The 27148-nt window shown below is 39.0% G+C and overlaps 1 protein-coding gene across 1 annotated transcript in view; it reads right to left on the reverse strand.

The window, feature by feature from the left end:
* Window positions 1–10548: 10548 nt before the first annotated feature.
* UBR1 (ubiquitin protein ligase E3 component n-recognin 1) overlaps window positions 10549–27148 on the reverse strand; it is a 156221-nt gene continuing 139621 nt past the window's right edge. Inside the window, exons 45-47 of the mRNA XM_010848042.1 lie at window positions 16895–17065; window positions 15518–15619; window positions 10549–13186 (exon numbers count right to left, since the gene is read on the reverse strand). Coding sequence (XP_010846344.1) covers window positions 13045–13186; window positions 15518–15619; window positions 16895–17065 — 415 coding nt within the window. The 3' untranslated portion in view covers window positions 10549–13044. The remainder of the gene's footprint in view (window positions 13187–15517; window positions 15620–16894; window positions 17066–27148) is intronic.

Genomic DNA, 27148 nt, shown 5'->3' on the forward strand with positions numbered 1-27148 from the left:
CTCTGCCATCCTTACCCACCAATCTACAGAAGAAAAAGCTCAAAGAGGTTAACAGCTTTCCTAGAACTATAAAACTAATTAGTGGAAGAACCAAACTCCAATCTCATAAACTCCCGTGTCCAGTGCTGTTTTTACTTAATAATCACAGTCATTCCCGGGAGTCTGAAATCCCATGGACTGAAAAGATTGTGATGAATTCTTAGCTTCATTTTACTTTAAATCTTTTTATTTCCTCAAGTGACCTTATGATTAAAGTTGATTAAGAATATAAAATGGTTAAATATGAATCCTATATTCAGTCTCATAACTATTATTGAATCCGTTTCTTGTTCAGGAAATGCCATAGCCTCTCGACATTCTTTGAAAAACAGCAGGCACTTCTGTCATGTCTAGATCCTTGGATAAAAAGCAGGACAAAATGTACATTAAAGGCAATTGATGATGCAGCTCTCTTGTTCTATTCAAACTTTAAGAAGTTGCCAAATTGTTTTCTTTCCACTGATTGAAACCACAAGTTGCTTTTTCCGTTACTTTGTCTTACAGAATATAGTTCACTTCAGGGTATTGGCAGGGCAAGTAATTTGAATTGGAAAGGATCCGTGTTTCTGTAAATAATTTTCTTTAATTTTAAAGATGTTTATAGGGGAAAACAAAGTCCAGATTCATTGAAATTATGGATAGCAGGATTTCAAATAGCTATTCTCCATTTGAAGAGAATATTTTTCACTCATTTTGCAAATATAGTGTGTCCTCTTCAAGCTACCCAGATATAATCTCTGCTATCATAGATAAGGGTTTTAGTGAATTTATTCATAGAACTATTGTTTATTTTGAATGAGTTAGTAGATACAGCTGGGTTCTCCAAACGTTGGAACGATGATTATTCTTCTGATATCTTATGACCAACTCTCATTTGCAAATCCATGAAGGATAAGAAAAATAGAAGTCTGTGAGAAAGCAGTCCAGCAGCTGTATCTAAAGAGTTGAAGAGGAAAAAAAAGGTGCAGTGTAAAGGGAAGTGCTGTATGATAAATTTCTTGAGAATAAGACAACAGTATATTTCAGAGTGGAGCTTCCCAGGTGGTGCAGTGGTAAAGAATCAACCTGCCAGTGCAGGAGACACAAGAGATGTGGGTTCGATCTCTGGGTCTGGAAGATCCCCTGGAGTAGGAAATGGCAACCTGCTCCAGTGTTCTTGCTTGGAGAATTCCATGGACCGAGGAGCCTGGCAGGCTACAGTCCAAGGGGTCGCAAGGAGCCAGACTCAACTGAGCACCAGCACTATGTAGCAGACTAGGAAGTATAACAATGAATATTATTATACTGAGAGTATATATTATAGTGAGAGCTAATGCCACAGGTATAGGAATTCCCAAGGAAAATGGCTTCCCAGGCCTCTTTTTTTTTTCCTTGGTCTTTTCCATTTGAGAATGATTGGTATGTTCCAAGAGATATTTGTTTAGTTAGGATAAATGGCAAGGTAATATATTATTCAAGAGCTGGTACAAGAACTCAGGAATCTCCTTTTGAGATACATGTATCTCATATATATATTACAAAATAAATAAATGTGGTAGCCAGCCTCTAAGATGGCCCCCAATGATCAATGCCTCCTGGTATCTTTACCTTTGTATAGTCTCTCCCATGCGGAATTGGGCTGCCTCATTTAACCAATAGGGTTTTTCAGAAATTGTGTAAATTCCAGGTCTAGGTCATAAAATACTTTGCAACTTCCACTTTTTTTTTTTTTGCCACTTTATTTTTTTAATTGAAGGATTTTGCTTTATAGAATTTTATGGTTTCTGTCATACATCAACAAGAATCAGCCATAAGTACACCCATGTCCCCTCTATCCTGAACTTCCCTTCCCTCTCCTGCCCCATCCCACTCTTCTAGATTGTCACAGAGCCCCTATTTGAGTTCCCTGAGGCATATGGCAAGTTCCCATTGGCTATCTATTTTACATGTGGTATTGTAAGTTTCCTTGTTACCCTCTCCATGGATCTCACTCTCTCCTTCCCTCCTTTCCCCTGGGGTCCATAGGTCTGTGCTCTATGTCTGTTTCCCCATTACTGCCCTGAAGATAAATTCATCAGTACCATCTTTCTAGATTCTATATACATGCATCAGTATATGGTATTTATATTTCTCTTTCTGACTTACTTTGCAACTTCCACTTTATGCTCTCTTGGATCATTCACTTAGAGGAAAGCCAGTGCTATAATATGAGGACTCTTAAGCAGCCACTTGGAGCAGCTCGCTATCTGGCAAGGAACTCAGGCATTACACCAATAATCAGCACCAATTTGCCAACCATCTTAGTGAACTGTTCTTGGAAACAGATACTCCAGACCCAGCCAAGCCTTCAGATGACGGCAGGCTTAGCTGGCATTTTGATTACCCCACTGTGAGATACTTCAGCCAGAACCACTCAACTAAGCCACACCCCAAATCCAGAACCACAGAAAGGATGTGATACAATAAATGTTTGCTGTTGTTTTAAGCACTAAGTTTTGGAGGCAATTCACCATGCAGGTGGGTTCTTTACCACGAATGCTACCTGGGAAGCCCAACTAATATAGTAAGACTGACAAAAATATGGCAGAGAAGAACGACTCAAATCTAGAGATGTGTGCTCTGGATATCTGAGCCTGAAACAATGAGACTCTGATTCTAGGATTAGCCTTAGAGTGTATTCTAGGATAATGAGCAAAGTTCAGATTTATACTGAGTTCCCCACAGAACATAAAACCTCTTTCAACACAGCTTCTTTTCTCCTGCACAGAATAAATAACATACTTTATTCTTTACCTTTATTTGTGGCTTCCTCTACCCATATTTAAATATCCACTGATTTACTACTTGTTAAGCTTCCTCTAAATCTGAACAGGAAATAAGTCTAGTTATTTACAGTTTGTACAATACCACAGTGAACCAGTGTGCAATTCAAGGAAAAGAGACCACATACCTTTTGCTTTCCCACTCTCTTCTAAAATAAATCTCATATTGTATGCATGTATGCATGCTTAGTCGCTTAATTGTGTCCTACTCTTTGCAACCCTGTGGTCAGAGGTACACTAGGTTCCTCTGTCCATGGGATTCTTCAGGCAAGAATACTGAAGTGGGTTGCCATTCTCTTCTCCAAGGGATCTTCCTGACCCAGGATCGAACCCTGGTCTCCTGCATTGCAAGCGGATTCTTTACTGTCTGAGCCATCAGGGAAGCTCCTCATGTTGTATACCTGAAACTAGTAATATATGAATTATGTTTCAATTTTTTAAAATCTCATAATTGTACACTTTAAATGAGTAGATTGTATGGCATGTGAATTACAGTCATCTCTTGGTATTCCTGGAGAATTGGTTCCAGACCACCACTCCTCCTGTAGGGGATCCCTCCTGTAGGTCCTCCTTGCAGATACCCAAATCCAAGGATACTCAAGTCCTTTATATAAAATGGCATAGTAGGAACTAACAGTGTTGTAGATAAATTACATTTCAAACAAAATCATAGAGATCAGTTTGTGGTTACCAGAAGCAAGATGGTGGGGAGGGGAAAATGAAGGCAGTCAAAAAATACAAGCTTCCATTTATAAGATAAATAAGTTCTAGAGATGCAATGTACAACATGATAAATATAATTAACACTGCTTTTTAAAAATGTTTTTTGCTTTCTTGTCTTTTAGGCTGTGCATTATATATGAAAGTTGTTAAGGGGGTAAATCCTAAGAGTACCCATCACAAAGAAATTTTTTTTTCTATTTTGTATCTATATGAGATGACGGGTGTTCATTAAACTTGCGATAATCCTTTCATGGTGTAAGTAAGCCAAATCATTATGCTGTGCACCTTAAACTTGTATAGTACTGTGTGTCAATTATATTTCAATACAACTGGAAGAAGAAAAGCAAACAGCGTAGTACTTGCATATAACCCTCCCATATACTTTAAATCATCTCTAGATTACTTATAATACCTAACAGAATATAAATACTCTTTGAACAGTAGTATGGCATGCAGAAAATTCCAATTTTGCTTTTGGAACTTTCTGAAATTTTCAATCCATGGTTGGTTGAATCCATATATGCAGCACCCAAGGATACAGAGGCCCAAGGCACTGACAGTGGATCTCAATAAAGCTGTTTTTAAAAACTCTCCATGGTCTTTTGAAATGTGAAGCTAGTAGTGGACTGGTGCTCAAGCATTTCCACAAACCAGCAAACAATCCTGTTTTCTAAATTCGTCGTCAATCTAACCAGTTACTATTTGAATGTTACTTAATCCACTAAACAAAAAATTTTAAAAGCCAATCAATGCCAACTGCTCTGCTATGCACTGGAAAAACACATATGAATAAACAGTCTTTGTCCTTAAGAGTTTCAGAGTGCATTAGCAAATATGCAAATCCTAGCACCGTAATAACTATTAGAGGTATATTATGTAGGCTACAAAGGTGCTCTAGAACAGGGGTCAGCAAACTATAGGCAGCAGGCCACATCTGGGAGGGTCCTCTGAAAGCTTGACCTCCTTAAGCCAATTTCAGCAGCATGCTCATTTTGACAGAAATACATTCACATTAAATACACTTCTTCAAGTGTTTGCATTTTTGAAAACTTCGTCCTTTATTTTGCTGTGAGGGGTTATTTATAATTAAAGAAATTTCAAAGAAAAAGGAACCAGTAAGAAAAAAATGGCAGGGGAGGGGGCACAGGTAGGCAAAGTAATCTCAGTTTTGGATATATTAGTCTACTGTCTTTTAACCTGTTGGTGTTTGGTGTTTGGTGATCATTAAAATAGACCATAATATTAGGGAAGACTGACACTCATTGATTGAAATTAGTAAAGTTAGAAAAGAAACTAGAAGTTAATTTGCAATTACAAAAGTAATTCTAATCATAGTTATTTCTTGACCGACTTCCTATTTATGCCTAACTTTTATGGAATACAAAACAACAAACCACTAAATGTTAAAATCTAACTTTTTACAAATTGGGTCCTACTAGAACAGTAAATTCTCTACATTTTTGCTCAGTCTTTTAGGTTTTCTCTTTGTTTCAAAGTCATCAATTAACAAAGCATCGTTCAGTTCAGTCGCTCAGTCGTGTCCGACTCTTTGCGACCCCATGAATCGCAGCACCCCAGGCCTCCCTGTCCATCACCAACTCCCGGAGTTCACTCAGACTCATGTCCATCGAGTTGGTCATGCTGTCCAGCCATCTCATCCTCTGTCCTCTTCTCCCCCTGCCCCTAATCTCTCCCAGCATCAGAGTCTTTTCCAATGAATCAACTCTTCGCATGAGGTGGCCAAAGTATTGGAGTTTCAGTTTTAGCATCAGTCCTTCCAATGAACACCCAGGACTGGTTGGATCTCCTTGCAGTCCAAGGGACTCTCAAGAGTCTTCTCCAACACCACAGTTCAAAAGCATCAATTCTTTGGCACTCAGCTTTCTTCACAGTCCAAACTCTCACATCCATACATGACCACTGGAAAAACCATGGCCTTGATTAGATGGACCTTTGTTGGCAAAGTAATGTCTTTGCTTTTGAATACGCTGTCTAGGTTGGTCATAACTTTCCTTCCAAGGAGTAAGCGTCTTTTAATTTCATGACTGCAATCGCCATCTGCAGTGATTTTGGAGCCCCCCAAAATAAAGTCAGCCACTGTTTCCCCATCTATTTCCCATGAAGTGATGGGGCCAGATGCCATGATCTTCGTTTTCTGAATGTCGAGCTTTAAGCCAACTTTTTCACTCTCCTCTTTCACTTTCATCAAGAGGATTTTTATTGGATACTCACAATTTTTAAATGAGAAAGTGGTGAGGTGATGTGATTCCTGATCTGTGTCTGCAACAGTCTGGAAAATGAGTGATTTTCAATCTAGTTCAGCGATTAGCAGCTCCAAAAGCTGAATGGCTTTCTGTGATTTTAAAGTAGAATAACTGACTGGCAATGCTAATAGCGCACCCTAGTGGCCATAGTATTCCACTGCCAGCTGTATTGGAATAGAACAGGCTCTTCTATTTTGTCTTATTAATCAAAGCTGACTATCCAGTGGGTAGGGATTTATATAATTTTTAGAAATCAGATGATGATGATAAATATGATCTTTAAAAATATATTTCTTGTGGTTTTACTTGGATATTTAATGTTCTACAAAATAAATCTGCAGATGACAAGTGAAACGTCCAGAAATTTAGTGGGTAGTACATCAAGGTAAAAGCTGACTTAAAACACAACATTAAAAAACTAAGGTCATGGTATCTGGTCCCATCACTTCATGGCAAATAGAAGAGGAAAAAGTGGAAGCAGAGGCAGATTTTATTTTCCTGGGTTCCAAAATCACTGCAGATGGTGACTGCAGCCATGAAATTAAAAAACATTTGCTCCTTGGAAGCAAAGCTATGACAGATTCAGACAGCATATTAAAAAACAGAGTCAACACTTTGCTGACAAAGGTCCACCTAGTCAAAGCTATAATTTTTCCAGTAGTCATGTATGGATTTGAGAGTTGGACCATAGAGAAGGCTGAGCACCAAAGAATTGATGCTTTTGAATTGTGGTGAAGAAGACTGAGAGTCTGTTGAAATCCAAGATCAAATGGGTCAATCCTAAGGAAATCAGTCCTGAATATTCATTGGAGGGATTGATGCTGAAGCTGAAACTCCAATACTTCAGCCACCTGATGGGAAGAGCTGACTGATGGAAAAGACCCTGATGCTGGGAAAGATCAAAGGCAAAAGCTGAAGGGGGCAGCAGAAGGTGAGATTGCTAGACAGCATCACCAACTAGACAGACATGAATTTGAGCAAACTCTGGGAGATGAGTGAAGGACAGGGGAACCTGGCATGTTATAGTCCACGGGGTTGCAAAGAGTCAGACACAACATAGTGATTGGACAATGACAACGAGATAATTTACTTTTTTCAGTTCATCTATATTGTTTATCGAGGACCACATCAACTATTACAATTTAGCTAACTAGTTCCAGCAGCTGCCACAAACAACTTGTGACCGCCCCTGACTGAGGCTTGTTTGTAGGAAAATAAATTCCAGTAACTGATTTTGCATTCATTGAATTGCATTATTTTCATTTTATATTTTACACTGAGCCTGATAGGTTCATTTGTTTCAAGTCATTTTTGTTAACAGTTTGATAACATTTATTATAAAATTCTTTTTAGTGTCTTCTGGAGATGAATTTCCCCTAAAGGAAATGTCTATCCTCAAAATGACTTAATATGTGCATTTTTTAATTGATTGGCTTATTAAAATCACATTTGATTGCACTAAATGGAGACAGACATATTTTATCTTTTAAAAATCAATTATTCTCCATTTTGACTGCCACTCTCCTTCTTAGGAGAAGAAGAAATATCTACATTATTTCAGCTGAGGCTCCTAGCCGGTCTTCTTTCCAGTCTTCGCAGTGTCTTGTTTTTTCCACAGGGTAGCCAGAGAGCTCTTTCTAACTGCAAATCTGATCACATTATTCTTCATCTATGAAAACAATATTAGTGATTTCCTCATTGCCCTGAGTATCACTTACAAAGCTTTTTTATGATCAATTTTCACTCTTGTTATTAAGTAACCACACTCTATTCTCCCATCCATTTAGTAAAAGAAGAAATAAAGTATAAATACTGGAAGAGAAAAGAAAAAATGTTTATTACCTACATAGTAAATATCAAATACATCTAAAGGAAAATATTAAAATTAATGATATTAAAAATGATACAAATTATTTATAAAACACATGGAACGCACTGAATCAGAAACCTTTATATGTTGCTGTGTTTCTAACAGGAAGAATACTTAGAATTCGGGAATCAAGCAGTCACTCCAACTCACATCTTAAATGACTCCCTAGAGAATTCTGTGCTTTCTGTCCTTGCAATTCTGGGCTCTTCACAGTTAGATGTCTTGGTCTCCAACAGTGTTTCACTCTTGCCAGGGGACACAGCAAGGGTCCTTCTAAACTATAAACTATGGCTGTGGTCTTTTGGACTGCATGCAACTAGCAAGCGAGTAAAGGAGTTGCCATTTTGGCAGGGGCAGTTGACCTGGATGAGCAGAAGGTAGGGTAGCTCTTGGGTTAAGGAGAAGGAACACGTGTGGAATTTAGATGATCTACTTGGACACTTCTGGGTACTCCCTTGCCCAGTTGTGACTGAATGAATGGCTTAGTGCAACAACTTAAACCTTTTTTGCTCCCAAATCTCGGTATCTGCTTACTGTAGGACCTAACCAACACGCTGATTATGTTGTTTAGGTCTGCTATATTCTTCTTAATTCTTTGTCCACTTTATCTAGGATCGTGAGATGTTTGTTAAAGTCTCCTTTATTAATGTGTCTACTCATCCTTTTATATCCTGTAGTTTTGCTTTAGGAAAGTTGCTGTTCTACTATAAGATATCCTCAGCCTGCACAGTTCCCACATGCAAGATTTTCCAGTTACCATGTTTTAATTTATTAAAATTAATCCTCAACAAAACGGTTCAAATTTCACTTATGATGGTATATAACTGAGTAATTTCATAAAGTGCAAATTACATGGCTATTCAATCCACAAATCATTAAATAACAGATGTGTGTCAATGATCAGTGACCAATTCTGTAACTTCTTTCAGAGTTTGCTGGTGATTGGACATTACAAATCTGTTGTTCAGCTCAGTGATGGAAGGCAAAGCATATAGTTGTGTTGTCTCCTTGTCTCCCAGTAATAAATCCATTTGAAATTTTAAGAAAATGGACAACCAAAACAGGGAATGGCCAACAAAGATAAAAATGCAGCAAAGAGACGAAAGTGATAATGCTGGAAGTAAAATTCGAGTCAAATCTAGATGTTTTATAAGTTATACTGGAGTTATAGAAGTAGTAGTTAACTAAGGAATTTGAGAGACTACTGCTACTTGAGAGATTGTGTGTCAGAAGCTAGTGAAGGCAAACTTCAAAATATATATATTTTATGTGGTTATGTGGTTAATATATATATGTGTGGTTATGACGAATGTTCTGGAAGGAACACCAAAAATCTTCACACTAAAGGAACTCTTGGAAGTATTTCACGGCTTTGGAACACAACAGGGTAAAACTCTGGAAGCTGATCCAAACTTAGAAATGTGACAATTTGCCAATGCCTAGAAAAGATGCTCACTTTGTATCATCATAAGTTATACAAAGAGAAGGCAGGCATGCTTGTTATTTTCTTGTAAGTTTTAGAAAAAAACACTTTAATTTTCAATGTTTCTAATGTTATAAACTACATTGCACTACATAAATATTATTTTTACTATTTTCATTTCCCAATACTTTTACTATTGACAGTTAAGAGTTTGTTTTGACCAAAAAATTTTAAGGCCATAGAACAACTGTACCTTTCCCATTGATTACTAAGATTGCTTTCTATGGTTCCAGCTTACATGACCATATATGCAGTAATTCATTACTGTACAAAGTAAGGACTGCCTGTATTTGGTCCCAATTCTCCACATCCTCACCAACACATTATCTGTCTTTATCTTTAAAAGACAGCCATTCTTGTGGGTATGTAGCAATACTTCATTGTGATTTTGATTTGCATTTCCCTAATGACTTGGTGATGGACAGGGAGGCCTGGCGTGCTGCGGTTCATTGGGTCACAAAGAGTTGGACATGACTGAGCGACTGAACTGAATGACTAATGCACCTTTTTTCATGAACTTATTGGCAATTTACATGTACATCTTCTTTGGGGAGAAAAATCTATTCAAATCTTTTGCCCATTTTAAAATTACGTTCATCTCTTTAATGTTCATCTGACTGTTAGCTCATCCAATTTTTTAAAAAATAGGTGAGCTTTGTCTTAGTGACTCGGAGGTAGTCAGCTGCTTCAGAATGAAGCTGAACATCTCTTTCCCTGCCACTGGCTGCCAGAAACTCATTGAAATGGATGATGAATGAAAACTTCGTACCTCTTATGAGAAGCATGTTGCCACAGAAGTTGCTGCTCACACTCTGGGTGAAGAATGGAAGGGTTATACATGGGCCGAATCAGTGGTGGGAATGACAAACAGGGTTTCTCCATGAAGCAGGGTGTCTTGACCCATGGCTGAGTCCACCTGCTATTAAGTTAGGGACATTCCTATTATAGGCCAAGGAGGACTAGAGAAAGAAAGCACAAATCTGTATGAAGTTGCATTGTGGAAGCCAATCTGAGTGTTCTCAATCTGGTCATCGTGAAAAAAGGGACGAGGATATTCCTGGACTCACTGATGTTACTGTGCCTCACTGCCTGGGGCCAAAGAAGCTAGTGGAATCTGCAAACTTTTCAGTCTCTCCAAAGAAGATGATGTCTGTCAGTATGTGTTGAGAAAGCCCCTAAACAAAGAAGGTAAAATTATTTACTGATAAAGAGTATATGGTCAAAAAGTTTGGAGACAATTACACAAAATGCCTATGTGTTTTAAAGAGTTTGTCGGGGCTGACAAATATAACTTTTAGCTAGAGCTCCATTCTAGGTATAGTTTTTTATACTTCAAACCCAAATCCCCAAACATGAGAAGTCCCTTTCTTTCTTTTTAAATATACACATATAAGATATTTTATTTCAAAAAGCACAGAACATTATACAAGTTTTAAATTTACATTTTGCAATAAAAGATATCAATATATGCATTATTTGTATAACTTCATCATGGATGGAATTTGAATCAGTGGTATAAACAAGTTGCAGTCACTAAATATAGATGATCATCACAGTGAACCAAAATTCATAGTTGTTACGAAATGACAAATGACCACTAAAGGGTGACCTCACAGCCCATACACCAACATAATAAATTAATTATACAGATATATGTTCTTCTTCACTGCATCATTAAAATTCCTGCCAGCCCCTCACCAAACATTAGAAAAACGCAGTCTTGGAGCCAATCTGTTGAACCAGTTCCTCCACATAATACACTATAGAAAATAAAGTGACTTTTTGCTCATTTTTAAAGTTCATAAGCTTTTAAATTGTTTACAATGATGAAGGCAGACAACGAGGATATTTGAACATAATTAGAAATCCCTTGGGCTGGGGGCAGCACTGAGAACATAAGTTCATCTACAGTGCAAAAATCTGAGTCAACCTCAGGAAATGGAACTCAACAGGAAATGGGTTCTTTGGCAGTAAAGATCTGACTGGCCACTGTAGGATAGTCCCTCTGGCAGCTTGAGAGCCTAACTCTAGGATTTATGAAGTGGATAGGAAAAGGCTAGAAATGAAAAAGCAATTTATCTTTGCTAAACTGGGGCCAACTGATTAGGGCAGAAGTGAGCATCTTCTGTTTCCCAAGCAAATGGCTCAAACCTTTCCAGACAATCCATCCAACAAATTATATAAGAAATAAAGGGAAATGTAATCATTTAATCATACTGGTAAATTTGACAAACTGAATACTGAAATTTCTAATCCTCACCCACCACTAGTTAATAAATTGTTCACTAGAGTTATATCTATTAATATTTCCTGATATTTTCTGAATGATAATTATTCAAGTAGAAAATCATGATTGTGATTCTGATACTTGTTCATGCCAATCCCTTATTGAAAAATCCAGACTTTCTTATGCTACATAAAGATACCAAAAAACCTAACCCCAAATGTGTATCATCAATTTGCAAATACATTTTTACTTGCTTGCTTTTGCTGAGCAAAAAGAAGGTAGGAAAACATTTAAATACATATGACCATGGTCACCAAAGGCAAAATAAGATAGTCTTTGAATGCATCTTTCAAACTTCTAACTTTATCCCAGAGACAACAGAAGCTAAAATATAAGATCTCAATTTCTCTTCTGCCTTCTGTTTTATATTCCAAGTTCTTGATATAAAAAGTTAAAGCCAAGAAGTCTATGCACAGATTCAGGAGAGCTCTGTTATTTATAAACAAGATGGCTCAACCATAGCATGTTATATATAACAGGACACAGACCACTGATCACATGGCTTTTTTGGTTGGTTGTACGCATCATCTACCCAGAGTTTATGAAAAGTTTGCACACAGATAACAAATGAAGGATCTGTCTTACAAAGACATTAGAAGGTTACAGAACAGGCTTAAATCTGATTGTTCTAATTTATATCCAATGCTCCACTCATTGGGGGAATTTTTTTACCCTCTATAGATAGTTTAAACAGAACTGCAATAGGTTTCTGAATTAAATACAGTGGTGCCACAATCAAGAGATAAGTGAACTCATTTTAGAAACTTGCCTTTGTAAAATGAAAGTATAATTTCAAAACCCAACAAAGCTAATCCTCACCATCAGAGGTGAGGATTGCAGGCTTTGTCACATCAGGGATAAATAATGAATACACTATCCTAACTCTTCTTGAGGTCTACAGAAACTTGACCTCAAGGAAAGAAAGCATTTCCATACCAGCAGAAATTTGCCGTAGAAATGGAAACTCCATAGAGAAATTTAATTTTTGGCTGAAACAGTAAGTGTAACATGAGGGGCATTTCCTTAAGAGAGACATATTAATAAAAGGTTTACTTTTTAGAAAACTTTCTCAACTGAAGTATACCACATGGTTTCTGAATTCCTCTTTAGCTGCAAGGGAGACTATCACAGATCATTAAAATCTTGTCTGTGATCCATTAGCTAAACCAAATTTTGGGGGAAAAACCAAATTGTAGAAGAGTTAATATATAAGAATGCTCGCCAACTGCTTGATGTGACTTCACTTTTCAGATGGATGGAGTGAAATGGGACAGATGATGAAGGGAAATGAGTTTTCTGGAACTATTAGCAGAATCAGACACTTGGGGTGAAGAAGCAATTCTTTAGTGTTCTGGAACATAAACCAGATTAATCTATGTTGTTTTTTTTTTTCCCTTTTAAACATGTTTGCTAATTGAAAGAAATACTCCATTAAGGAATATTTTATTGACGTATGTGAATCTGGACATGGAGCAAAAGACCCTCTAACCCTTCCAGCTTTCAGCAAGGTCTCCATAATTTTGAATCAGTCTTCATTCCTGTCTTTATTCGTGATTGTTCCCAGGTGGAGGTGGAGCTCACAGTAACTGCCAGTTGAATCCAAATAACATCTGATTAGTTTCCTGGCTCCTGGCAATCTCTTCTATGATGCAGTGCTGTTGCCACACCAAATGGAGTTTCCGATACCGCTCACGAGATAAATGAAGGGGGTTGCCCCTCCTTTAGGAGAAAATAACAAAACATGTAAGTTTGAATCAAGTAATTGTAATATCTTTATTGTTTAAATTATACTGAACGTGTGAGATACTCTTGGAACTGGTGGAATCACCAGGACAAGGTTTTAAAAAGTATATTTTCCATTCAACACTGATCACTATGACCTGGATCAGTCACTTGGCTAATGAAGCAGACACCTACTCCTTGATTCAGAAAAACAGGTCAAGTATACCAGGTGACTAGTGGTAAAGAATCTGCCTGTAATGCAGGAGATTCAGGTTTGATCCCTGGGTCAGGAAGATCCCCTGGAATAGAAAATGGAAACCCAGTCCAATAGTCTTGCCTGGAGAATCCCATGGACAGAGGAGCCTGGAGGGCTACAGTCCATGGGGTCACAAAGAGTTGGATATGACTGAGCACGTATGCATTGTGCTGCTGCTGCTGCTGCTGCTAAGTCGCTTCAATCGTGTCTGACTCTGTGTGACCCCATAGACCGCAGCCCACCATGCTCCCCTGTCCCTGGGATTCTCCAGGCAAGAACACTGGAGTGGGTTGCCATTTCCTTCTCCAAGGCATGACAGTGAAAAGTGAAAGGGAAGTTGCTCAGTTGTGTCCAACTCTTAGCAACCCCATGGACTGCAGCCCACCAGGCTCCTCTATCCATGGGATTTTCCAATAAAGAGTACTGGAGTGGGGTGCCACTGCCTTCTCCAATGCATTGTGCTAGGAAAGACCAAATACATTTGGGTTTCCCTGGTGGTTTAGATGGTAAAGAATCTGCCTGCAATGCAGGAGACCTGGGTTCAGTCCCTGGGTTGGGGATATCCCCTGGAGAAAGGCATGGCTACCTGCTCCAGTATTCTTGCCTAGAAAATTCCAGGGACAGAGGAGCCTGGCGGGCTACAGTTCACTGAGTCACAAAGAATTGTACACTACTGAGTGACTAACACTTTCACTTTCACATACCATGGGCATTATGGGACCTCATTTAAGTCACCAGAAAGGTTTATAACGACGCAGTTCTATTCAATTTTGAGTTGCTAGCCTAAGTAGGTCTTTAATGGCTTTTTGGCCTCATCCAGTTTATTCAGTTTTGATTTCTGAACTTATAATGGTTGACATTAGGTGTGAGGTGTCACACTAAGCCCTCAAATTATATGCTGTTCCTCAGAAATATTTGGTTGTTATGTCTTTCTGACACAACAAACTTGCTGGTGATTAGCAAGTATTTAAATAAAAGTACTCCACACCAATTCTAAAGTCACACAGTTTGTAACACTGTATAACAACTAGTCCAAAATGACCGAAGTTTGGTTATTGCCAATGATGGAAAACTGTGAGATTCTCAGCCTTGAGGCACTCACATGTCTCATCTGGTTGAGTTCTTTCATATCACGTAACTAATTTAAAAATTCTGCTTCTTCACACCTTCCTGGAACAACTCAGACCTATCTGCAATCATAAACTACTTTCACCACCCAGCGTTTTTCTTCCTGAATCCAAAGACCTTCTCTATACAGGTTAAAAGCTGTTACAATAAAAACAATTTGCTGTATGAACAAAGAAATTCCAAACCTCATTTAATAAGCCAATTCATATTGAGTAATACACTTCAAAAGAACAAACTTTCAGTTAAACAAAGAGAGATAGTTTACGGTAAGGGGATCTAACCTTTATCTAGATGTACTTTTTTTTTTCTCATACCCATGGGTGGTACTCCAGTTGTTAACATCAGTGAAGGATATAGAAAATTTCAGGATTCTAAGTATTTTTGCTAATGCTTGGGAGCAAAGGGGCTGACATAGCTGACTAATAAAAAGTTTCAAGTATGGCAATGGAAACTATGAATATCCATTTTAAACCAAGCTCCCTCACTGGACACCACAGATTTTTTTTCTTTTATTTATCAACTTAAACCTTTTAAGTAAATCTAAAGAAAGGCTGATTAAAAATAGTAGAGGTTTCAAATTTTAGGATGACTTGGGTCTAAATATTTTGGAGAAGTTATTACCCCTAATTTGTTTTCTGTGTTTTTTTTGAGGCCTCCATGTGGCACACAGGATCTTAGTTCCCCGAGCAGGGATCAAACCTGTGTCCCCTGTAGTGGAAGTGGGGAGTCTTAGCCACTGGACCACCAGGGAAGACCCTACCCTCAAATTTTGGAGAAGCACAAAGTTGTTGAAAATTATTTGTTACATTTAGGATAGCATCATATTTAACATTTTCAACTTATAGCTATTTAAAATATCTCTCAATACGTAACACTAGCTTTTGTGTTTAAAGACCTGCTACCATCCACGTACAATAATTTGAGTAAAATTTAAAAAAACTTACTTCAGGCCAGGATCTGTTTCTCCATATTCATCTAAATAAGGGGCTGGATAGGCACAGCCTCTGGCTTTACCTTCAACCAGGACCACTCTACACTCTCTGATTCTGAAGGACGAAACAAACGACAGGAATATTAGGAAGTGCATGTATGCAAATGACAGGCACTGCATCAAGCTAATCTAGAAATGGCCATGGGTGTCTTGTTAGGAATTCAGTATAAAGATAATATAAACATAGACAAGTAGACTAAACTGTGTTTTGTCTAAATAAAAGAAAATGAACATTGCTATTTTTGTTGACGCTATGGGAAAGGATCCATGGATTTAGGGAAATGGGGTCAGCCAGTAGTACTGGCTAAATATACTGAAGAGAGGAAGGAGGCTGTCCTGTTTGAACCATAGGTACCCTGGAAAATAGTGGCTAGGGTTGTTTCTGCCCTCTTTCCTGACCTATGACCTGGAGGTGGGGGAGGGAACTTAACCAAAGAACAGAACCACATCTCCTAGTCTGATAACCCTGGGCCAGAAAGAAGGTCATCTATGGAAGTGTCATGCCTTTTCTGGTTAGAGCCAGCCTCTAAGAGTACACATTATAAAGAACCACTGCAATCTTGAAGATACCTGGGACTTTTAGAGCAGAGAAATGGAAAAATAAAAAATAATGTTTGTGTAGGGGTAAGTTCTCTACAGAGAAATGATTAAAATAAACGGTTGGAATAGGTAGTAGGTGACTTGCTGTAGATTCCCTAAAAGAAAATAGATGTTTGAACTTGGATTCCATGCCCTTATTCCCCTTGTTCCAACAGATGCTGAGAAGCAGTGATTGCATATTCCCCAGTGTGCGAGATGTTTGGGTTTATGTAAACAGAAACTATATTACATGGAGAGAATGGAGAGAAAAAGCACACGCCATCGACTTTGAATTCTCTCTCTCTCAGGAACTTGCACTCTTCTTTCATAGATACGAGAGATTACTCGTCTGTTCTCAGTCATTTGCTAACATACCAGGGGAAACAATGGTTGACTGACAGAGGAAAGTGAAGAAAATTAAAACGTTCAAAGAACAATATAAAGTAACAATTACATGTCCTTTGAAAATGTCAGTTTTAAGACTCTGAACTCTTTCATTCTACCTGAGTTTTACACTATAGCAGAATAATCAATATAAAGTTTCATATTTAAGGTTTTCCACAAATAATAAAAATGTGAATAGATTCCTATTTTTTAACTACTAATTTTTAAAACTATTTCAACTGCATGTGAATAACAAGTCTATGCTCAAACTTCTGACAGATCATATCCTATCAACATACTGTCCTGCCATAATGGCCTCTAGACTTGACTCAAATTCCCTAAGTTAATTATAAGGCATCCTACTTACTTTAGGAAAATGCAGACTCCAGCACCACAGTGAAGTGCATGAAAAATGCAAGCTCCCACCTCTTCCCCATTCACCATTTCTTGGCAGCAAATGTTCTGAGAACATAGTATGGCTCCGCAGAAAAGACAGAGGACAGGGTGCTTTCGCTCGTCATCTGCAGACCGTGGGCACCTCAAAAGGGAAGAAACCATTTAATATGATGGAGAAACAATAAAAGCAAGATAATCAGTTAGCAATGAATATATAATATTTAGCAGTGTTTCAGATGTATTAGTGTTTTCAGCACTTGCAGCTTTGCAGTGAAGCAAGCTCTAAAAGACAAGGAAACATTTAATTAGATGATTCTTCTTTTAATATTTCTCCTTAAGACAACAAAAAGTCTTCTGATTAATCCATAGTAAGAAACTTTATTTTTGAATATGCAGGGTTCTGGTGATTTCCCATAGAGTCTGGCAATTAAATATGCCTTGAGATTGAAATGCATTTAGAGAATTGAGTCTTCATTTGACATGACTGATTTATAGCCAATTTCCCCCTGCTGGATTGGTTCAGTCAAGTTTGTGTCCATAATGTTGGTGCAATATGACTTTGAAGGTATATAACTGTGGCAGTTGTTTTAACCACAATTTTTAGTAAGGGTTTGAACACATTTCCCCCACTTTTTTGGAGTATTAAGATCTTTAGGCTTGAAAAGGGGAGACTGTAGTCTTTGAGTTGAGGCACCTTCCGACCCAGAAACACAGTCAAGTCTTCCGAAGGAAAAAGTAACAAAGTTGACTTGCTTGAACTAAGTAAGTAGTACTATGAGATTTGGCCATTTAACACAGTGGTATGCCAGATCTTTGCTATAAATGACCCCTAAGGGGTGTATCACTCTATATTAAAGTGATAATTGCTATCTCTGAAAGGGAGCGTTTTATATTCTTATCTGCTATATAATGGATATAAAGCAAACATCAATTTGCACAGCAAAAAATAAATGCAACCCCAGGAGAGATCTAGTGATGCCCACAGTTGGGTTAGAATAAAGAGCACCAACACAAATTTTCATTAGGGTATTTACAATTTATTCTCTGAAGTCCAGTGTCTTAGGCAAGATAAGAAAACCACCATTGTCTATACAGGAGCAGAGGGACTCTGTGCACAGGTATTCCATTCCTGTCTCCTACAGATGTGGGGATTAGTTTCACTTCCAGGATGTTGCTCTTTTTGGATAAAGCCAGCATTTTCTTTCACATTTAGCACAGAATGGCTGAACTCCATCCTAGAGAGTAAAATGGGGATGATGCCTAAGACACAGTCACTAAGCGGCCACACTTCTACCTAGAAATGATTCAGTTTTAATGAAAACTGGCAGTAAAAATAAAACTGGAAGACAGCATAATATTTATTTTCATTTTTACTTGAAACCAATAATATCTAATATCACCCAAGAGAATCTTCACTTGGATTAATGATTAACATTCTTCTCAGATCTTCCTAAGAGCCAACTGCCTGACACTCTTGAATGAAGCCAACATCTATTCACTGGACCTCTGTGGTACCAATGCAGCCCTAAGATTAGGACAATCACTGAATTTGGATCTGGATGCAATCTTTGAAATCATCCAGCTAATTTTTCAAGGGCTGAGAGGTAAGTGATACAACCACTTCTTTAGTTGGCTGACCTTAGTCTGCATGAGACAAGCAGCAAGGAAGCTGATATTGAAGTAAATTCTAACTGGGAATAGAGGCTGAGCAATGGGCTGCCCAAGCTCCTTCTGGGCCAGTTATATCCCCTGGCTTTGTGACTCAAAGCAATAGTATAACTAAGTAAGACAATTTCGTTAGTCATCCTGTAGGGCTGTGATTCTCAGAGCAGGCCAAAGAAGGGCTCTTCAAGCCCTTAAGATGGCCCTAAAATGCAATCTCTCCCTTTGGTTCCTTCAAGTGACAGCAAGTTATTTAACATATAACTAAAGACTACTAATAAGTCACCTTACAGATACAGGCAGTTACCTGGAATTACTAATTGGTATCCTTAAATTTGAGAATTATTTATGTTTAGTGAGAGACCTAATTAAGTTTACAAAGAAGTTTAGTTGTTGCACAATGCTTGGGAATATTATAAAACACCCAACTGAGCTTTGGAATTTCTGCAATTTGGGGAAAGGACGCTTTGTTAATGGTACATTATCAACTGAGTCTTGAACAGGCTTTGATTTTCAGGCTACTGAGATTCTTGCCTTTTAATTGTAAGTTACTACTAGTTTCATGTCTGATTTGCTATGGGTGTTGTGTGTAATGCCACTGGAGCATCAAGGATACATAACGGCATCAATAGTAACTTTGGCTCATTATTTTCAAGATGATGCACTATGATTCCAATATGAAATATTCAGACACCAATGGCTAAAGTAGATATGAATTTGATTTCTCCATTCAGTGACATTTCACTGGTGGTGTGCTGTTCTTTGGAGAAGGCAATGGCAACCCACTCCAGGACTCTTGCCTGGAAAATCACATGGACGGAGGAGCCTGGTGGGCTGCAGTCCATGGAGTCACTAAGAGTTGGACACAACTGAGTGACTTCACTTTCACTTTTCACTTTCATGCACTGGAGAAGGAAATGGCAACCCACTCCCGTGTTCTTGCCTGGAGAATCCCAGGGACAGGGGAGCCTGGTGGGCTGCTGTCTATGGGGTCACACAGAGTCGGACACGACTGAAGCAACTTAGCAGCAGCAGCTGTTCTTCATCTTATGCTAGTCAAATAACTTGCATCATATTAAAGATGGTAATTGCAAAATGAAAATTACTGTTATCTTTATAGAACATAATTTTATTATATAGAAATACGGGTTTAAGCTCATGATTTTCTCTTATAGAAGTAACAGGTAATTCACATATGGTATTAGCAATGACTATAATGTAACTTGTTTATACTGCTTCTCACTAGTCTTTATCAGACAGTGTTTTTTTGATTTGGAAGTGATCAGTGAAAGGGAAGAAGATAAAAGGAAGTTTGAGAAACACTGCTTTAGAATAGTGTTTAATCTGATTGAGGTAGGAGGAACATGGTGCCAAGAAAGGAGTGTACTCCTCTTCCCAGTACCCAGACTTAAATCTGAATCACAGTGTTATCTGTTTTACGGTTATAATTACTGTTATATAATACTGGGCTTCCATATAAGATTGTGTTTGGAAAAAAAAAAAGAATTCTTCGGTGTTATTTCAGTGGATGAATATGGTCACCACAGTGTAATGCATGGAAAACAGTGTCTAAAAACACACGTATAAAAGATATTTCCAAGAGGGTTACGTGTTTGTGAAGCTGAGAACAGTGTGGTTCCTCTACCAGAACAACTACTAATCTGGTAAGAACTGTCTGAAGCAATTATTTTGGGAACTGAGTCTGGACAAACATTTGCAGTGTCCAAAGGAATGCCTGACAGAAAAGAGGCTGGTAACTTTCAGTGAATTTTGGCATTTTATATAGAGATTACCATTCTTATCCTCAAGCTCCACAGCAGGTAGCTATGGGGGTGGCTGCCCGCAATCATGGTGCAGTGTGTTGCTGTTGCTGCCAAGGTGGACAAGAAGAACCTTGTCCTCAAAAAATTAGGGTTGTAAGCTTAATTTTCCCTGGCAGTTCACTGAGGGGCTGGCACAGGGACTGGCCATTGTTTCAACTCCCATGGGCTGAAGCAGATTTCTTGGTGATGATGATAGTAGAGAGGATTTAAAGAGGCAAAACAGTCTATATTTTTCATTCTCTTTTTTTTTTCTTATTGGATCCAGGCATTTAAGGAAATCTCTGTCAGTCACTAGCTGACCACAGAGATAATGGAACAGAGATTCCACTTCCAGAACACACAACAATGAGTAGAGTCTTTGCAAAAAAGGCTTGGAAAAGACTAAAACAAACATAACTATATCCTTTACCAAGCAACAATGGCAGTTCCTAGGATGGGGGGGTCTCTAATTTCCAGAATTATTACATCACAATACTCAAAATGTCCCACTCTCAACAAAACTTACAAAGAAATGGAAAAGTATGGCCCACTCATAGGAAAAAAAAGAGATTGACAGAAATTATCCCTAAGGAAGCCCAACACACTAAAAACAAAGACTTTAACTCCCCTAAATATGCTCTTTGAAAGAAACCATTGATTAAAAAAAAGAAAAAAAACTAAGGAAATTAGGAAAACATATGAAAGAGTAGGGAATATCAGTAAAAGAAATTATAAAAAGGAAACAAATGGAAAAGTACAATAGCAGAAATTAAAAGCTTACAAAGGTGTTGACTAGCATATAGAAGCATGCAGAAGAATTAGTAAATTTTCAATTCAGTTAGGTCACTCAGTCATGTCAAACTCTTTGCGACCCCATGAAGTGCAACATGCCAGGCCTCCCTGTCCATCGCCAACTCGCGGAATTTACTCAAACTCATGTCCACTGAGTCAGTGATGCATCCAGCCATCTCATCCTCTGTTGTCCCCTTCTCCTCCCACCTTCAATCTTTCCCAGCATCAGGGTCTTTTCTAATGAGTCAGTTCTTTGCATCAGGTGGCCAAAGTACTGGAGTTTCAGCTTCAACATCAGTCCTTCAAATGAATATTCAGAACTGATTTCCTTTAGGATGGACTGGTTGGATCTCCTTGCAGTCCAAGGGACTCTCAAGAGTCTTCTCCAATACCACAGTACAAAAGCATCAATTCTTCAGTGCTCAGCTTTCTTTATAGTCCAACTCTCACATCCATACACGACCACTGAAAAAACCATAGCTTCGACTAGATGGACCTTTGTTGGCAAAGTAACATCTTTGCTTTTCAATATGCTGCCTAGGTTGGTCATAACTTTTCTTCAAAGGAGTAAGCGTCTTTTAATTTCACGGCTGCAGTCACCACCTGCAGTTTTTGAAGCCCCCCAAAATAAAGTCTGTTATAGTTTCCATTGTTTCCCCATCTATTTGCCATGAAGTGATGGGACCAGATGCCATGATCTTAGATTTCTGAATGTTGAGTTTTAAGCCAACTTTTTCACTCTCCTCTTTCACTTTCATCAAGAGGCTCTTTACTTCTTCTTCACTTTCTGCCATAAGGATGGTGTCATCTGCATATCTGAGGTTATTGGTATTTCTCCTGGCAATCTTGATTCCATCTTATGCTTCATCCAGTCCAGGATTTTGCATGATGTACTCTGCATATAAGTTAAATAAGCAGGGTGACAATATACAGCTTTGATAAAGTCCTTTTCCCATTTAGTACCAGTCTATTGTTCCATGTCCAGTTCTAAGTGTTGCTTCCTGACCTGCATATAGGTTTCTCAACAGGCAGGTCAGGTGGTCTGGTATTCCCATCTCTTGAAGAATTTTCCACAGTTTATTGTGATCCACACAAAGGCTTTGGTATAGTCAATAAAGCAGAAATACATGTTTTTCTGGAACTCTCCTCCTTTTTCCATGATCCAGCGGATGTTGGCTATTTGATCTCTGGTTCCTCTGCCTTTTCTAAAACCAGCTTGAACATCTGGAAGTTCATGGTTCACGTATTGCTGAAGCCTGGCTTGGAGAATTTTGAGCATTACTTTACTATCGTGAAAGATGAGTGCAATTGTGTGGCAGTTTGAGCATTCTTTGGCATTGCCTTTTTTTGGGATTGGAATGAAAACTGACCTTTTCCAGTCCTGTGACCACTGCTGAGTTTTCCAAATTTGCTGGCATATTGAGTGTAGCACTTTCACAGCCTCACCTTTTAGGATTTGAAATAGCTCAACTGGAATTTCATCACCTCCACTAGCTTTGTTTGTAGTGATGCTTTCTAAGGCCCACTTGACTTCCCATTCCAGGATGTCTGGCTGTAGGTTGGTAATCACACCATTGTGATTATGTGGGTCGTGAATATCTTTTTTGTACAGTTCTTCTGTGTATTCTTGCCACCTCTTCTTAATATCTTCTGCTTCTGTTAGGTCCATACCATTTCTGGCCTTTATTGTGCCCATCTTTGCATGAAATGTTCCCTTTGTATCTCTGATTTTCTTGAAGATATCTCTTGTCTTTCCCATTCTATTGTTTTCCTCTATTTCTTTGCATTGATCGCTGAGGAAGGCTTTCTTATCTCTCCTTGCTTTTCTTTGGAACTCTGCATTCAAATGGGAAGGTATTTCCTTTTCTCCTTTGCCTTTCGCTTCTCTTCTTTTCACAGCTATTTGTAAGGCCTCCTCAGACAACCATTTTGCCTTTTTTGCATTTCTGTTGCTTGGGGATGGTCTTGATCCCTGCCTGTTGTACATGTCATGAACCTCCATGCATAGTTCTAATAATACTAATAATGGCTAACAACTTCCCAAATTTGTTGAAATATATGAGTCTGCACATCCAAAAATCAAACTGAATTACAAGCAGGATAATTTCAGAGATCCACACTTAGGCACATTATAACCAAACTGTTAAAAGCCAGGACAAAGAGAGAAGTTTGAAAGCAGCCAAAGAGAAGCAACTTATCCCATACAAGAGATCCTCAATAAAATCAACTGCTGGTTTCTCATCAGAAATCATGGAGGCTAGAAAATAGTATGATGATACATTTAATGTGCTCAAACTAAAAAACTATCAATCAAGAATCTGATATCTGGCAAAACAATCTTTTAAAAATAAGGAAGAGAGGCGGTCCTAAGATGGCGGAGGAATAGGACGGGGAGACCACTTTCTCCCCCACAAATTCATCAAAAGAACATTTGAACGATGAGTCAATTCCACAAAACAACTTCTGAATGCTGGCAGAGGACATCAGGTACCCAGAAAAGCAGCCCATTGTCCTCAAAAGGAGGTAGGAAAAAATATAAAAGATAAAAAGAAAGACAAAAGAGGCAGGGATGGAGATCCATCTGGGAAAGGCAGTCTTAAAAAAGAGAGAAGTTTCCAAACACCAGGAAACACTCTCACTGGCGAGTCTGTGGCGAGCCTTGGGACCACAGAGGGCAACATAACTGGGAGGAAAAATAAATAAATAATTAAAATCCACAGATTACGTGCCCAGTGGTAACTCCCAGCAGAGAAGCAGCGCAGATGCCTTCATCCGCCACTAGCAAGCCGGGGCTGCATTGCTTAGAGTAAGGACCGGGCATGAATGCCCTGAGGGCAATCTGAGGGAACTAACTTGAGATAGCAAACCAGAGTTTGCTATCCCATGAAAAGCCCTAACCTAAGACACCACCAGGCCTGCTCACAGAACAAAGGACTGAGCAGAGCTAGCTGGCTGTGGACCGGCTCACCCCCCAACCGGAGACAGGTAGGCGAGGGCAGCCAGAGCTTGAAGAGGGCAATCGTGGCCCCAGAGAGGCATCGTCTACCAAACTGCAAGCAGGCTTTGTTGCTAACCAAGACTTCTTGGGATTCTGGATGGTAAACATCCACTGGGAGGGTTGCAGCCAGAGATCAGCTCCCCAGAAGAGACACACGGCACACCTGAGAAGATGTGCTGGTTGTACACCCAGAAAATGGAGCGGCAGGGACGGGGAAGGTGATAAGTCACAGGGACTGCGCATGCTAAACACCTGGTCATCTGAGCTGCTCGGACCTGGGAAGGGCACAAAACGCAGGCCCAACTGATTCTGCGCCTTTGTGGAGTACCTGAGTACCTGAACCTGAGTGGCTTAGACCTGGGAGTGCATACAACCCAGGGCTGGCCTCAGACAGTTCCTGGCAGAGCAACCTAGAGCCTAAGCAGTGTAGACAGGGAAAGCACACACACCGTGAGCGCGGGCAAACCCAGTGTGGCCGGGACACTGCAAGCACAGGCCAGTGTTATTTGTTTTCAGTGTTCCTCACTCCCCAAGCACAAGTGAGCCTAAAAAAGTGTCCACCACTGCCCCCTTGTGTCAGGGAGGAAATTAGACACTGAGGAGACCAGCAAACAGAAGAAGCTAAAACAGAGGGAACCTCCTTGGAAGTGACAGGTACAATAGATTAAAACCCTGTAGTTAGCACCAACTACACAGGAAGGGGCCTATAGATCTTGAGAAGTATAAGCCGGATCAAGGAACTATTTGAAAATGAACTGACCCCACACTGTCCACAACAACACCAGAGAAAGTCCTAGATATATTTTTACCATCATTCTTTTTTTTTAACTTTTTAAAAAATTTTAAGTCCTCTATTACTCCTTTAATTTTCATTTTTATAACCTACTTTTACTTTGCAAAAAAAAAGACTCTATTTTTTAAAGCAAACTACATATATATATATATATATATATTTTATAATTTTTGTGACTTTGTTTTTTTCTTTAATATTGTATTTTTGAGACTCCAACCTCTACTCTAGATTTTTAATCTTTGCTTTTTGGTATTTGTTATCAATTTTGTACCTTTAAGAACCCAATCTTCAGTACCCATTTTTACTTGGGAGCAAGATTACTGGCTTGACTGCTCTCTCCTCCTTTGGACTTTCCTTTTTCTCCACCAGGTTGCCTCTATCTCCTCCCTCCCCCTTCTCTTCTCTACTCAACTCTGAATCTCTTTGTGTGTTTCGGAAGGTGGAGAACACTTATCGAACTGATTACTGGCTGGATCTGTCTTTCTCTTTTGGATTCCCCCCTTCCTTCCCCTGGCCACCCCTGTCTCCTTCCTCCCTCTTCTCTGTATAACTCCATGAACATCTCTGAGCAGTCCAGACTCTGGAGAGCACATAAGGAAGTGATTACTGGCTAACTTGCTCTCTCCTCTTTGATTCCCCCTCTTCTCCTCCCGGTCACCTCTATCTCCCTCCTCCCTCTTCTCTTCTCCATGTAACTCTGTGAACCTCTCTGGGTGTCCCTCACTGTGGAGAAACTTTTCATCTTTAACCTAGATGTTTTATCATTGGTGCTATATAGATGGAGAAGTCTTGAGGCTACTGTAAGAATAAGACTAAAAACCAGAGGCAGGAGGCTTAAGTCCAAATCCTGAGAACACCAGAGAATTCCTGACTCCAGGGAACATTAATTGACAGGAGCTCATCAAACGCCTCCATACCTATATTGAAACCAAGCACCACCCAAGGGCCAAGTTCCACAGCAAGATATACCACGCAAATTCTCCAGCAACACAGGAATGTAGCCCTGAGCTTCAATATACAGGCTGCCCAAAGTCACACCAAACCCACTGACGTCTCATAACTCATTACTGGACACTTCATTGCACTCCAGAGGGAAGAAATCCAGCTCCACCCACCAGAACACTGACACAAGCTTCCCTAACCAGGAAACCTTGACAAGCCACCCGTCCAACCCCACCCACAGCGAGGAAACTCCACAATAAAAAGAACTCTACAAACTGCCAGAATACAGAAAGGCCACCCTAAACACAGCAATATAAACAAGATGAAGAGGCAGAGAAATACCCAGCAGGTAAAGGAACAGGATAAATGCCCACCAAACCAAACAAAAGAGAAAGAGATAGGGAATCTACCTGATAAAGAATTCCAAATAATGATAGTTAAAATGATCTAAAATCTTGAAAACAAAATGGAGTTACAGATAAATAGCCTGGAGACAAGGATTGAAAAGATGCAAGAAAGGTTTAACAAGGACCTAGAAGAAATAAAAAAGAGTCAATATATAATGAATAATGCAATAAATGAGATAAAAAACACTCTGGAGGGAACCAACAGTAGAATAACAGAGGCAGAAGACAGGATAATTAAGGTAGAAAATAGAATGGCAGAAATAAACGAAGCAGAGAGGAAAAAAGAAAAACGAATTAAAAGAAATGAGGACAATCTCAGAGACCCCTGGGGCAATGTTAAACACCCCAACATTCGAATCACAGGAGTCCCAGAAGAAGAAGACAAAAAGAAAGACCATTAGAAAATACTTGAGGAGATAATAGTTGAAAAGTTCCCTAAAATGGGGAAGGAAATAATCACCCAAGTCCAAGAAACCCAGAGTCCCAAGGTGAGACAGGATAAACCCAAGGTGAAACACTCCAAGACACATATTAATCAAATTAACAAAGATCAAACACAAAGAACAAATATTAAAAGCAGCAAGGGAAAAACAACAAATAACACACAAGGGGATTCCCATAAGGATAACAGCTGATCTTTCAATAGAAACTCTAGGCCAGGAGGGAATGTTAGGACATACTTAAAGTGATGAAAGAAAATAACCTACAGCCCAGATTACTGTACCCAGCAAGGATCTCATTCAAATATGAAGGAGAAATCAAAAGCTTTACAAACAAGCAAAAGCTGAGAGAATTCAGCACCACCAAACCAGCTCTCCAACAAATGCTA

The sequence above is a fragment of the Bison bison genome, unplaced genomic scaffold (assembly GCF_000754665.1).
Source record: "Bison bison bison isolate TAMUID 2011002044 unplaced genomic scaffold, Bison_UMD1.0 scf7180017864259, whole genome shotgun sequence".
In the NCBI taxonomy this organism is placed as follows: Eukaryota; Metazoa; Chordata; class Mammalia; order Artiodactyla; family Bovidae; genus Bison; species Bison bison.